Source organism: Eubalaena glacialis, chromosome 4, assembly GCF_028564815.1.
Source record: "Eubalaena glacialis isolate mEubGla1 chromosome 4, mEubGla1.1.hap2.+ XY, whole genome shotgun sequence".
Lineage (NCBI taxonomy): Eukaryota > Metazoa > Chordata > Mammalia > Artiodactyla > Balaenidae > Eubalaena > Eubalaena glacialis.
The window spans coordinates 45785931-45801504 of record NC_083719.1 but is presented as its reverse complement, the minus strand read 5'-3'; the positions used below and the strand labels follow the sequence as shown (position 1 = coordinate 45801504).

General features: G+C 37.3%; 1 protein-coding gene across 1 annotated transcript in view; it reads right to left on the bottom strand.

Annotated features, from left to right (window-relative positions):
• The window catches only part of RAB3C (RAB3C, member RAS oncogene family), a 285344-nt gene that overhangs the window by 175331 nt on the left and 94439 nt on the right, over positions 1-15574 (bottom strand). The window contains exon 2 of the mRNA XM_061187818.1: positions 59-177. Coding sequence (XP_061043801.1) covers positions 59-177 — 119 coding nt within the window. The remainder of the gene's footprint in view (positions 1-58; positions 178-15574) is intronic.

Here is a 15574-nt window from a genome sequence, read left to right as displayed (position 1 = left end):
GAGAGAGGTGAATGAAAAAAAGTCATTATTAGTAATGCGAACATTTGCTCTTGCTTACCAATCCTGTACTGCATTGAAGGATTCTTCATTTGTGATGTCATACATTAAAATAAAGCCCATGGCTCCACGATAATAGGCTGTGGTGATAGTCCTGTATCTTTCCTGGCCTGCTGTGTCCTACAAAATAAAAATAATAATCTGTCAAAAAATGAGGCAATACACCTTCTGGGAAGTGATTAATTTTTCCCAAAATAGTCATAACAGAGAGTCTAAATTGTATTTACAATGTATAGCTATATATGTTTTTCAGTCTTGTTTTTCCTAATGATTTTCATATGGCCGCAGTATTATAAGCAAATCTTTTTTTGGGGGGGGCGGTAAAGAACTAGCTCAAAGTACCTTCTACATATGTTCATTCGCATTAAGGAGCATTTAACTATAGAAAAGAAAATAAGAAGAAAGATCATATATATCAAAATCTGTGGCTTTTGTAGAGTTTAAAACCAGAAGAGTACATTAGCTCCATCATTATGTATTTACTGTCTGTCTGCTAAGTACAAGCCTCTGTGGGGAAAGAAAAAGAAAAGGACCTTTTATGAAAAGGTCCCTGCATTTAAAAGCATGCAGTGTAGTTTCCATTTATTCAATGGTAAAATGACAATTAAAATACATACTCTGTGCGGGTGTTTGAGTCGGACAGATCTGGAGCTCCCACTTTTCCATTAGAGAGCTGGGGGCGACATGCACAAGCTGCTGAGCCTCTATTAACTTAAACCCCCTAAAGTCTAGCATGCTTGTTACGGTGACATGAAATAATGCATGGAAAGTGCTTTACAGAGCCTGACACACAAAAAGTGGCCAATAAATGGTAAGAACTGGCTGTTATTCCTGAAATTTGGGAAGGCAAGGCTAACACAGGATGGTAGATGGCAGCTTACAAATGCAGGGGCTCAGGGCCTGCAAAAGAGTCTCATGCAGCAGTGAAATCTGAGAATCAGAGGCAGCCACATCACCGAAATGACGTATATAGGTCACAGATACTGCACAATGTAGTTGAAGAAATTATTACTCAATTCAACTAACTCTTGCTCCTTTGTCTTCTCAGGATCTGGGGTATAACTTATAACCCAATGCTCCTTGGCTTCCCCCTTCACCACTTTCCCAGGGGATTGGGCTCTGATTTCTCTGTCCTAGTATTCTAGGTGCTTAGCATTTTGGACAGAAATGTCACCTTCTTTCTGACTTCGGTCTGGGTCCTCTTTCTTCCCTTCTCCCAGAGATGCCTCCTTTGTATACAAAGTGCATCCCAGTTCCCCCTAAGGCAATATCAATAGGTCTTGAAGGGAAAGCTAATGTGTTGGATGATTCAAGAAGAAGTTCCTTTTTTTTTTCTTTTTAACATCTTTATTGGAGTATAATTGCTTTACAATGGTGTGTCAGCTTCTGCTCTACAACAAAGTGAATCAGTTATACATATACATATGTTCCCATATCTCTTCCCCCTTGCATCTCCCTCCCTCCCACCCTCCCTATCCCACCCCTCTAGGTGGTCACAAAGCACCGAGCTGGTCTCCCTGTGCTATGCGGCTGCTTCCCCCTAGCTATCTATTTTACGTTTGGTAGTGTATATATATGTCCATGCCACTCTCTCACTTTGTCACAGCTTACCCTTCCCCCTCCCCATATCCTCAAGTCCATGTATGATATAAAAAAAAAAAAAAAAAAAAAAAGAAGACGTTCCTTTAGCATCAAAATGAAGTGAACATCTCCTGGGTCTCACTCTTAGAACAGGCTCATGTTGGACACGCTGTTCCTCACCTGTAGGTACCCTCCTGCTCGGACGCTTGCACTCCACCTCGGACTAACAGTAGGAAACTCAAGAATGCTCACAATTTTCTCCTAATTTGTGTGGCCCCTGAAAGTTCAGAGAATGGTAACCAAAGAAGGCTGAGGAAATCAGCAAATGATTCCAGGAGGATGTGGGCCTGTGAAATAAAACTTGAAAATTAGCAAAGGGTGTGACTGCTCGTGAGCAACAATTATACGCCACACGTGGTGCAGGGATAAGGCTGGCCTGATTAGAGGTGTTTATTAGGTAATATTATTGAAATAAGTTTCCAAAGGTAAGATAAGAACAGATTACGGTACCCAAAATAGCAAAAATGAAGCAAAACAAACGAGGAAGGTCTTTCAGAACATACCACTGATTGGCAGAAAATAAAAAGGAAAGCCTAGATTTCACCACGTGAAAATGTGACCATTCCTTGAATACAAAAAAAATGCTGTGAAGAAAATTGAAATGATATATAATCGAATGATATTTGAATATTTTACTGTACTTTGCTTAGTATTTTATAAATATGAAGGTATAGATATTAGAGATACACTTGGAAATCAAAAACTGCATGTAATTGGGACAATCATACAAATTTATTAGACAGAAAGAAGCCAACCTTGAGCTTATTTGGATATTTTTGGATATTCGTTGGATATAATTCCATTAACAGTATATCCAACTGTGAAATGAAGGAGGAAGTTAGAGAACCAAATGCCCAAAGACTGTGTTTAAAAAGCAAGGTATAATTAGAGATTGTGTAATATATTTTAGCTCTCTGGGGAACAGAACCCCTTATAACGAGTTATTCTATTTTAAAACTTAGGCACTTTTGTCTTGGGTTCTTATTTTTCAGAATACATTATCTATAAAATTACCATTTTTTTCCGTACTGTGAAGTAATTTTAAATAGCTTTCTTTATCTCTTGGTAAAATATCTTTTTGGCATTGACCAAGTAGCCTTCTTACAGGTTAGCGACCCCCTTCCTGCTATTTTCTCTATACAAAGGACAGCTGTCCCCCAATTTCTCAATAGGAGAAAACAGCGAATATGCCCGAGGCACTGCTAAAAGGTGACCCAGACCCTTCCTGTCAAGCATGTCTTCAATACAGACACTAAATAATGTTGTGTTGAAGAACTATGACATTTTCTTTCTCTTCTTGACCTCTTCCAGGGATGGCTTCCTCTTTCATAAGATGTTAATTTTATTTTGACAGTAAAGAAACTAGATCTAGTGTTATAAAACGTATCAATTTCACACTGGAAGTGTATTTAATCTTCAAGGGAGCAGAAATCAAGGTCCAGTTACATTATGATTGAGATGTTACAGGAAACCACAGGGTTGGATAGCCATTATGTATCAAAATTTTAAAACAGAGAGAGGGGGACAAAAACAGCTTTTAAGAAAAAGAAAAAAAAAAGAAGCTTCCAGACAGCACTTAAGTCACACAGCAAGGGGCAGGACCTTCCACAGGATTCTGACTTGAACCCAGAAACACAATCTAATTGGAGGTAGTTGTCACCTCAGAGCTCTCGGGAAGAATAAGAAATTGCACCAAGTAGGGGAAGTGTAGTAAGAAATACAAAGAGGAAATCTCCTTTCCAAATGCAAAGAAAATAAAAAGAGTAAAACTAAGCTAATAAACAGACACTAGTTGGCTCTGCATTGGTTTTGAGTACTGAAAACAATTTTAAGATTACAAACTCATTAGCATGTTCTCTCCCATTATATTAGGAAGACAAAGGAGTCAGAAAAAATACCTCATTACATTTGACATTTACTAATAATGATAGAAGGTTATATTGGAAAGAAAAGAACACTTATAATGTCAAGTGCCACTAACGTAATTAAATGTGAGAATCTCAAAAGGTAACTGACTAAAATGGTACTTCTCAACCTGCTCAGGAAAATGGCTCTAAACTCTGGCTTTGCCTTGTTGCTCTGCCCAGTTGATTCTAATAACTGGAGATACCTGCTGGTTTTCTATAAATGTAGGCTTCTGGTGATTGAAAAACACAACAGGAAATCTTTCACAAAAAAAGGGATAAAAATATGATTTAAAAATGAAAGCTTTCTTCCAAGAGAGTTAGCTTTCATTTTTCTCTCTTTTAAGAAAAAATAAAATCATCTTAGCTGGCTTAAATATTTTGACTTCTCAATCATGTTTTTAGGAGGAATTTTTGGCTTAAATGATAGGTTTGATTAGCAAATACTTGAATATCTGTCAAAAAAGAGCTCTAAAATGGAAAACATTAGCAGTTTGATAAGTAGTAGCTAGGAACATTTTCAGTTTGAATTTTGGCATTTTTGTCTGTTTTTGCCTTATGTTTTCTTTCTCTGGTGAAACATTTTATTTTTTTAACTGCATGTAGTGCATTCTCAAACACTTCTGAGGTCACACAGAGATAATGTGCAGTTTTAGGATTGAGGAAATAGCTTTCATTTGTAAAATCTGGGTTATATTGTAATTTGTTTTTGTTTTGGTGGTTACTTCTCTCTATTGGATTAAAGGGACAATGGAAGTAACCATTAGTAAAGAAACATAACTCAAATAATATCACTACCATCAAAATACATTTATTGAATGTCTAGACAGAGAAAAATAGATTGAAGGACAGACAATCCTGATACATGATAAAGTAGGTAATTTTATAGGTGGAGAAACCAATCCAGAACACATTGGTGTTAACTGATCAACAAAGGTAATTTAATTAAGCTAAAGGAAATAATATGTAATAATCCAAAGAGGAAATCAACAGCAATGTAGGATGAGAACACTGCAACATAAGACATAAAACACATTTTATCTAGTGAACTTCTAAATAGACACAAATATGTGAAATGGAATAAACACTCAGCCATTTAGCATTCAAGCAAGTAGCAGTCTTTTAACTTGTACCTTGCTACCTTCTACCTGTAGGAATTATTTTGAATCATCAAAGGAAGATTAAATTATGCTCAATATAATTTAATATTAATGTTGATTGGTTGATTCATTCATTCATTCAATAAACAATAAGTGAACGTCTATTACCAGTTACGGACTGTGATAGATATTTATTAAATTTATTTTATGTATTCTAGACGTATTTTTGTATATTTAAAAATTCTACACTTTAAAAGCATTTCATTAATCAGGATATCATATTCCTTACATGTCTACAAAATATTAGACATGAAATATCATTTCTAAAGAACCAGACAGCATAGCAATTTAAAATTGTAACTGAGACCATCTGCTCAGTGGTGAGGTTCTCCAATTCATAGTCACAGTTATGGGTTGTACTGTGTTCCCCCCACCCCCGCACAATATGTGAAGTCCTAACCCTAGAACCTGTGAATGTAACCTTATTTGGAAATAGGGTCTTGGCAGATGTAATCAAGTTAGGATGAGTTCATACTGGATTACGGTGGGTTCTAATCCTATGACCAGTGCCCTTTCAAGAAGAGAAAACAGAGACACAGAGAAGGCCACATGAAGGCAGTAGCAGAGATTGGAGTGATGTATCAACAAACCAAGAAACGTCAAGGATTGCTGGCAACCCCTAGAAGCTAGGAGAGAGGCATGAAATGAATTCTCCCCCTAGAGCCTGAGAGAGAGCATGGCCCTGCGATACCTTAATTTAGGACTTCTAGCCTCCAGAACTGTGAGACAATAAATTTCTGTTGTTTTAAGCCACCCAGTTTGTGGTACTTCATTACAGCAGCCATAGGAAACTAATGCAGTCGTCGACCCCAGTTTGCAATCTTCATGATCAGGGCAAAAGCAATATAAATTTCACAGCTATCCACATACCCCTTTACTACTTTATAGGAGAGAAAATATAGAAGATTAACAGTAGTCTTATTGAGAAGCCTAACATAGTCTCACGAAGATGCTATGCTAAAATGCATAACTATATTCCATTTATGAAAAATTAATTCTATTCAAAAAAGGTGAGTTGATATATCTTATTGCTTTAAAAAAGTAGATCTTAATATACATAAATACATACATATATTGCTCTTAGAAGGACAGAGCACCATTGCTTGAAGCGATACACATTATATACTGTTTCACGTTGGAATTTCATCCCCAAATGATTGAAATGCTGTTACAGAAAAACCTAAAGTCATAACATATACTGAGACACTACTCTCCAAAACAACAGAAACAACAAAATGCTGATTATTATACATTACTTCTTTTAGGTGATGTTACTTTCCTCCCAGTTGTATTTATTTTTTCATTTCCATAAATAGGCAGGCATAAAGCAGCATTGAACATAGTCTGATAAAAATAGTAAGCAAAACAGGAAGCTCAAATATTTTATGCTTTCTTGTTGCATGCTTATTTTTGGAATAAGAACTTTTTTTCCTTACAGCAGTTAATCTTCCATTAAAATGAAATTTACAAACCACTTTTCCCTACTGATCTTGTACAGTCACTTTGAATTCATTTACAGACACTTAGTTATACAAGCATCTGTAAATGAAGCTCACATTTTAGAAAAGAGTTCTAATAAACTGGCCTCTAAATAGTTCTTTGATCAATGTAGATGTTCTTCTTACCTATTGCCCTTTATCCATCCTCTTCACACCAGCCGATTTTATTGATCAGATTTTCTTGGCATGATGTTTAGCTTTGAAATACCCAAACCTTCATTTTACAATGGCATCCACTTCCAAGTAAAACCCTAATAAAATAACCCTGAGGCACAAGGATAAAACTTGACCTATTATTTCTTGGCAGTGTTACCATGGCAATTCATCTTTCTTGGAAGAGAGGAACAGTTGTATATAGCTCTTTTATAGGGGGCCTTAGACTCTATTGTCAGTGAGAACCTAACACATCTACCAATTGTGTGTTTCTGCTCATGAAAGTTGGAGACACTTTCCAGTAAACGCCATTTCAATGCTCAGATGAACTCTCTTCAAGACCTTAATAAAATTTACAATCAAAAGCATGTAAAGGTATCTTCACTCATTTAAGAGCTTGTTATCTAAGAACAATTAACACAAAGGCAGAGAAAGGCGCCATTTTTTCTTTCTTTTTAAATTTTTTTTATTTATTCATTTTTCGCCGCGTTGGGTCTTCGTCACTGTGCGCGCGCGGGCTTTCCCTAGTTGTGGCGAGCGGGGGCTACTCTTCGTTGCGGTGCAAGGGCTTCTCATTGTGGTGGCTTCTCTTGTTGCGGAGCAGGGATCTAGGTGCACGGGCTTCAGTAATGTGGCACACAGGCTCAGTAGTTGTGGCTCACAGGCTCTAGAGCGCAGGCTCTGTAGTTGTGGCGCACAGGCTTTGTTGCTCCGCGGCATGTGGGATCTTCTTGGACCAGGGCTCGAACCGGTATCCCCTGCATTGGCAGGCGGATTCTTAACCACTGCGCCACCAGGGAAGCCTTGCTTTCTTTCTAATTAATCTTTTCGACATTCTTCTTCTCAGTGGGATTTTGATTATGCTCAACTTTGTCAAAACCTAGGGCATAAATATTTAAATGCAGGCAGCTTGGAGCTTTTAGTCAAAATTGGTGATTGTTTTTCTTCACAGAATGCAATTCAAAATGCTTGCCAGCAGATCAAGTGTTCTGTGTTTTAAAGGATAATAGGCTTTTGAGTGGGATTCTTATTGTTGCCCTAAAATTGGCAACTAAGACTCCAACCAAACTTCTTACAAAGGGATGGAGCTTTCACTTGCACAGCCATGTGCCAGTTGGTTGGTTGGATGGATGTCTGCTTAGGCAATGGAATTGCTGATCTGCGCTTATGTAGGGATATTTGAGACCTGCAGAGAGATGGCAGGGTTGAGGAGGGGGAGGAGGTAGAGGAGCCTGATTTCCCACAGGTTAGCAGTAAACACCACAGCAGGTAGCTGCTCTTGAGACATCTTGCCATTAACCCACCTCTGAGAGGGCTGTCTCCTGGAAGAGGCTGGGGAGGTGATGAGGAATACTAACAGGGGCAAGAGGGGTCAGAAGGAATGTGAACAGGTTCCGGCTGAATATCCGGCACATTTTAGCTGTGTGAACTTGGTTATCTCACTTGCCCCTCTGGGCTTTGCTGTCCTCATTTGTAAATGAGAAAATACATTTTCTAAGTCTGTTTCAGCTCTCAATTCATAGAATGTCTTTAAATACATTTTCCCCTCTTCTAGGATTTTTGGGCTAGTGCATCAGAATCTTTTTACTGGCGAAATCTGTCCATTAATATTTACCCTAATTTCCACTATCTTTGCATAGATGTTTCCTATCTTATTTTATATTTGGCTTGATTTTCCTGTAATTCTTTCTATTCATTTCCTGCTTTCTCTTTAGCTGAATGTTTTTCACTTTTTTCTAATTTTATTCTTCCCTTTATTAGTTTGGAAGTTATACCTGCTATATATAAAGTGATTATTAAAATTTCAAAATTTATGTTCAAAAAATTTAATTATATCTTTATTTACCCAAATTCAAATATTTAGAATAATCTGTCAGTCATCCCTTCCCATTCTACATAATAATGCTGTACAATGTTCCATATTCTAATAATATCTTGACTTTTTACCTCCTGTATTAGACATTATTATGTTTTACACAGACATTATTCATTTATATTTATCCTATGTTTTCCAGTTTCCCTGCTCACAATTTCTTCTTATCAATACATATTAAACTACCGTTCCATACTTCTGAAGTGCGTTCTTCAGAAATCTCACCAGTGAAGGTCTTTTGATAGTAAATATTCTCCTCCTGCATGTCTGAAGATATATTTATTTAGCCATTATTCATGAATAATGCTCAGTAAATATATATTATTGGGTTTATTCTTTATAGCATTATGCTATTGTTTATAGACTTCAGTTGATACATTCAAAAATATGCTATCACTCTAATTATTGTTCTATTTTAGGTAAACTGTTTTCTCTAAAGCTACTGTTAAGAGTTTCCCTTCATCTTTGGCGGTCTTCAGTTTTGCAATGATGTGGCTACACTTACAATTCTTTTATTTATGTTGCTTGGGGTTCACTGTGATTCCCTATTTTGAGGATTCTTGTCTTTCAAAATTTTAGAAAAAACTCCAGTCACTATCTCTTCAAACTACTTTTCTCCCATTCTTTATTTTGCCTCCTTTATTTTGGACTTACAATTAGATATCAGGAAAGTAAGGTGACCACACAGCCTGGGCTGCTCAGGAAAGTCCCAGGTTATGCATTGTGGTAGATCAATGAACACTTAAATATGAACTTATTGACTCAAAGTCTTCCGGAACTTTTTCAATTTAATTCATATTTGAAAACAGGCCTGGATCTATAAAACAAGTTCATAGTTTCTGACATGGTTTCTGTCAGTTCTGAAGAGTTTGAAAAAAAGGTTTGAAAAAGTTCTAAAGGTCAGCTGAGTCACACATTGTAAAACTTGTTAGCTTTAAAATGAAAGCGGAACTGGGTATAAAATATACGCTGTGGCATGAGTCTGCCTCTAGAAAAGGAGTGTTTCTGTTTCTCGTGAGGTCTCTGCCCTGTTAAATCATCACATTAGCTGTTCAGCTTATTTTTTTCTCTGATCAGCTTTCTTTAGTTACCCATGTTTAAAAGTGATTGTGTCACTCACTGCAGGTCAAGATCACAGGCTGGCATCTGATTCACTGGTGTTTCATGTGATTAACACTGTCGTTAAAAAATTGTAAGCCAACATTGAAGAATGTGGACATTTTTACAGAAAAGCGCAGATTTCCAATTTCTTTTGAAAAATTTTAAAAGATGGTAACAAACTGCTGTATGGCCATTGAGGGCTAAGGCTGGGTAGCAGCTGCCTCTTTTATATGGTCATCTGCCTTTCTCTCCTTTCTGCTGTTGCCTGTTCCCTAAGGCACTGCTATTTGAGATCACCCCGCACCTACCACCATAAGTATTTCTGTTTATCCTCTGTTCAAAACCATCCTATGTCTTCCTTTCAGCCTGAGGATAAAGTCCAAATTCCTTAGGCTTTTTTCCATTTGGCCCCATCATCCCTTTCCAATTTTATCTTTACATTTATATTTATTATATGTGTTTATTCTTCTTTTCGATCCCCTTGTGTCAGAATTTGACCATGTTTCTCAAACTACCCCCCCCCGTGTTTTCTGACTTCCGCGTCTTCTTCATGTGTGTATATGCCTCCACGTGCTTGTCCTCTTGATCTTGTGTTTTCATCCTCAGTAGAATCCAAGTATATCTTTAAAAAAATGTCTTATCATATAGCTATTCTTCTTATTCTTCTGGACTGTCTTAACCAAAGAATAAAACTAGTTCTTAACCTAGCCTAGGCAATTGAATGCCTAGGTGAAAGTTACATTTGGGATCAAAATTTATACAAGGAAAAAGTCAGGTTGTCTTAACAAATCAATATTCTGTGTGGGTTAACTTCTTGTTAAAAACTAATCAAACACTGGAAATCTATATTCCTAACATTATACTGGGTACCGAGACAAATACAAAATAAGCATCCATATGATACAATCTCTAAAACAAAGAGTTTGTATTTTCCACAAACTGCCAAAATAAAGCACGTAGAGTGACCTGAGACCCTGGCTGTATTTGCAGTGTTTATTGTATGATGTGTGCAGTCTGTGCTAGAGGGGTTGACTGAAATGAGCTGGAAAAGGCTCCAGGAAAAGGTAAGGTCAGTCCTCAGGGATGGGTAGGTTTTGAAGGGCAGAGGTGAGGTAGTTAGCAGACACAACCACAACTGGGATCATGGCAAGACCATGGAAGTGACAGGGAGTGGAGAGACTGGCATTGATGTTTATCCTTCGTATTTACCTACCTCAATCCCGCTGCAGGGATGAAAACAATGTCTACTGTGAAGTATTGCAGAAGGCTTTTGTTTGGTACCTGATAATTCACCAGGCACTGCAAATGGACAGTATGATTCCCTACTCCCTTTTAAACTGTAGTATCTTGTAGGGGAAACTGAGAACAGATTCTGTTTCTTCTAGAGCAGGATCCATAATCCGAAATGGAAGAAAGAAAATGTAATCTATGACCCAGTACCAGGTGGATTAAGTAATTAAACCCCTCTGAATTTTCACTTTCTAGCTAAAATAGGGATAATATTATCTACCTATCTACAAGGTTGTTGTAAGGATTAAATAAATGAACATATTGAAAGGCTTCTAGCACACACTAGGTGCTCAATAAATGGGTTCTTTTTTTTTTTTTTTTTTTCCCTAGAAGCAGCAATGTGTGGAGGAAAGAACAAGGATTTGGTGTTAGAACACCTGGGTTCCTACTCTGGCTCTGAGACTCACATGCTGAGTGATTTTAGAAATATCACCTAACCTCTCTGAGAATCAGTATCCTGATTTCCAAAATGAAATTAGTAACTGATACGGAGTTGAATTGCAAGTTGCAAATGACAAAAGTTCTCTGTAAGCTATAAGTTCTCTGTAAGCTATAGGTAATATCATTACTAGTGAATGTGTTAAAGATAGTACAGAATTGAAACATATCAAATCCCAATAGAAAGTGTTTGTTAAAGGCAACTGGATTCCTCAGTAGAACATTGTTCCTTATATCTCCCATCTCCCAGAGAGGAGAGAAAATAAAGGTAGTTGTCCTTCAGAATCACCCAGAATCTACATACCCTCATTTTCTCTCTCCACGCCCCCTTACATAAAAAGGGAACAGAATTCAAAGATGAAATACACAATTAAATCTTTATCATGACAATTGCTTGATTATGCTTACTAATTCCTTTAAGATCCTATGCACAGTCTTATTTTTATGATTGTTTTGACCTGCATTGAAACAAAAGACCTAATGAATAACAACGGTGTTTCAAGGTTAGAGGAATGATTTCCACATCTCAGACTACTGCTCATTGTAGTTGATAAGAATCATTGAACGACAAGTACTATGTCCAATGAATGAAGTCTCAAAAATACATAGAGAGACAAAGGGAAATGAAAACGTAGAAACCAGATGCTAGAGAAACAGAAGTCACTGTAGCATCTCATTATGTGCTCCGAATCCGGAGAGAGAAAGCTCGGAGCAGACAGCTGGCTGTGCAGCAGGTCTGGGCAGCAAGAGGATAAAGTAACTGTCTGGCTCTGGAAGGCGCACGGGAAGGCCAGGGAGAAGTTTACTTTGGAAAGGCTTCTTGACTTGACCAGAAATAGTACTACTATCAATAATAGCATATATTTCTCTTTTTGAAGTGGGTCTAATATATTTATTTGTTTCTTTATATATAACCTTCATCATAAATAATTCAAAAAATATAATGAGATGACATTACATCCAAATGAAATATCTAAACATCAAAGGCAATTTCGAGTTGTTGAATACTATTTTACAAGTTGTTAAGTTGGTAGAAAATATTAAGCCCATTGCCTGGCATTCAGGAAACAGGGACACTCAGACTCAGGCCTCGCCCAGCATAGGGCACTTTCATGTGTGGCCTTTGTGACCTCACATTTCTGTATGAGATTATATAGGATTAAATTTTATAAGGCACAAAGCCATCCAGGGTCTCCTAAGATCAATGGTAATCGCAAATAAGCTTTGGAGATCACACAGCTAAGTAGAAGACAAACCCTGGCTTCTGCCTACTTTTTTGGTCATGTTGAAGCCATTGAAAGATAGTTTCAATGGCTATTGAAGCAGTTCTCTCTTTTCTGTTCAGTTCTGAACAGACACCCATGCAGAGTTGAGGCTGGGGCTCAGCTTCATAATTAGAGGGACTGAAATCGAAGGCGGAGGTCAGAGGCGGGCTACAAAGACGATTATAGGGTTAAAGAGAGATGTGCCCAAGGGGAACAACTCAAGGAGCTTTATTAAGTCTCAGAAGTCTGAAGAGTGACTTCCTTAGAACTTTAGTATTTTGAAGTCTTTCTGATAGAGCATGGGAAGTGGCTCTTTTCTTTTTATAAATCTTCATTCAAGACAGGACTAGACTTATTGGGGGAAATGGGGTCTGGACATTGGCTGCAAGGTTTGTGGAAGCTGGAAAGGCAGACAGGATGTCTAAGGGCTGGGTTGTGAGTTATGGAGACCCCTCTGGGGAGGCAGAGGGGCCAGAGCCAGGAGAGGAGAGCCCCGTGGGCACTCAGGGACCCTTTAACACCGTTACTATGGATGCTGCTTTTGAAACGGCTGAAACCTGACCACAGAACCAAAAGAAAACAAAATCTAAAGGAGAAGCCAAATTTGTATTAAAACGTGATACAATCTAAATCTAGAATAACATCTATAGAATTTATTCAACCTGAATTCCATTTAGGGGTTAAATCTTCTATTAAGTCAGAAAAAGTAAATTTCCAGGAGTCATTACAAATAAATCAACCACATTATCTCCAGATCAAATAAAAAAGAGCCTGTATTGAATTGTATGAAAGAGGACGCAGATAGGCAGATTTACGCTGTATAGTATATAAAACACTCACACATTAGCATTTTACATTTAAGAAGCAAGATTAACTAGGATGAAGAAAATCACTATTGATGTGAAATAAAACCCATGCATAAAGCAACATTTAGTTTTTATTTTTCACAGTAAAAAGTTACCCAAATCACTGCATTACAAATAGACCAAATAGACCTAAATCATTTGCCAAATAATCTGACAGCCCATAAAATCATTCTTCCCACATTTAAATTTCACTGACAACATGGCTGCTGGCATGAGAAGCCTGAAAGGGCATTCATATTCCAACTATAATTCAAATTTCTACTTTCAATGCAAAAAGTTCTTTTATAGCTTGTGTGCCTGACAAACATATTTTTCTTACCATGTCAACAGAACTCTACTGCTTGAATAGCTTGATAAGCAGAGTCAGAGAGCAGATGCACTGGCATCTACTGATCCTCCTCCTACAGGAAAGACAGAAACTTCTCCAGCTGGGTAGCACTCAGCTGGAGGATGCCAGGCCTGAGGATCATGCTGTGCTAATAAGGTCAGGGTCTGATCCCTGTGTGTTCTTCATTCTGCCCGATTACACGCTCAACCTGGTGAGTTATTTCACAAATGTGAGAGGCAGGCAGGTGGGCAAGGGTGTAAGGCTGGATTTGCACAGATCCATCATCCTTCATAAAAGGACAAATGAATGATTCTTTATATCCAAAGAAAATTCTAAGCTACTTCTGAAGAACTTGACCAAGTGGGTCAGAGTTTCTCCCCTTTTGGAACCAAGAGCAATAAATTCTGATGCTCAGAGTTGGCTTGGAGGGACAGATAAGATGGAGAGTTACCTCTTATCTTCAGGGAAATTTTAGGAGACCTATTCCTTCTCACTGGCTTATATAAAAATTACATTTGGTCATTTAAAATAGTGCCACACTCTCAGAAGTTCTCCTTTGGTCGATTTGGCGGTGGAGTCTGGGGATGTGCACTCTCTCCAGGTACCTTTGGTCACTCTGATGCTGGTGGTTTGACTAATGCTGAATACCTGTGAGGTGCAGGGACTCTGCGGTTAGGTGATTTGGGCTCATACTGTGGCTCCATCACTTACTAGTTGTGTGACCCTAGAAAAATCAACTCATCTCTCTACACCTCAGTTTCCTCAACTGTAAAATGGGATCACAATAGATTACCTCTCAAGGTTGTTATGAAGATTAAATGAGCTAACACAGGCAATTTGTTTACTATAACAGCTCAGACTAGCAAGTGAGCAATACATGGTAGTTATTGTAACTCCCAAATGCTCTTTCATTTTTTAAATTTTCTTTCTTATATGCAATGTTTTATCTATTGATATGTTTCTTGCTTATATTTTGGGTTTTTAAAGTCACTACAGAATATACAAATAATGCATATGCCATATATTGTGTGTGTATAATATTATATACATATATATATTATTGGTGTGATAGATCTAATTTTGGATGTCATTTTTTTCAAAGATGTGACTACAAACCACTGTTAACCATTCTTATTTAAATAAAATGTGAGTGACCAAGGAGTAAAGATGTCTTATACTTTGTCATTCTTTGCTAAAATGTGATTTTTTTTCTCAAATGGAAATGAGATTACTGCTGTGGTCTTCCAATTTGTTTCAAGTGGACAGGCAAACATCTCCGAGCTTTAAAACTTCTTTCTGCCAGAAGACCTACTTCAATGTGTCCAAGGCAATTTAAAAAACAAATAGAGACAAGCAAATAAAAATTTGAAATTGCCACAGAAAGAAAACAAACAAATAATGACTAAAAGTTTGCTTGGGCCTTTATCCAAGCTGGTTTTTGAAAAAGTATGAAGACTCTTTGCCTCAATGGTAAAAATAATTGGACATATATAGATTTTGATCAAAATAGAGAAACTTACTAAGAAAAAAAGGAGTTGCCTCATGAACTGGTGAGTACTTCGTCACTGGACATGTTTGAACACAGGCTGGGTGAGCAATGTTAAGGATGTCGTAGAAGAGAGTTATGCATTCTGTAAAGCGTTAGACTACACAACCACAAGATTACAAAAGGAAAATGATAGATGGTGTTAAAGTTGTGAAACTGGGTATTGGAAGGTTCGTCATGTTTTTGGTAACTACAAAGAAGTAGAGAAGTTATTAAGCATCTGTGAAAAGACAAGGAGCTCAGATTTTGGACATATTTTATTTTAGCCCTAGGTGGAAACTCCAAAGCAGAGATGTTCTAAAACCAAACAATCTATAAATAGGTAAGTCCTCATTATATTACAAACCTACTTTTTTTTTCCTAATAACTCTTTTTGATTACTGGTTTTTCTGCTTTTCCTATCATACAAGTTTCGGTGATTCAATAAGCGAAGTAGCCATTTACCTGTAGATA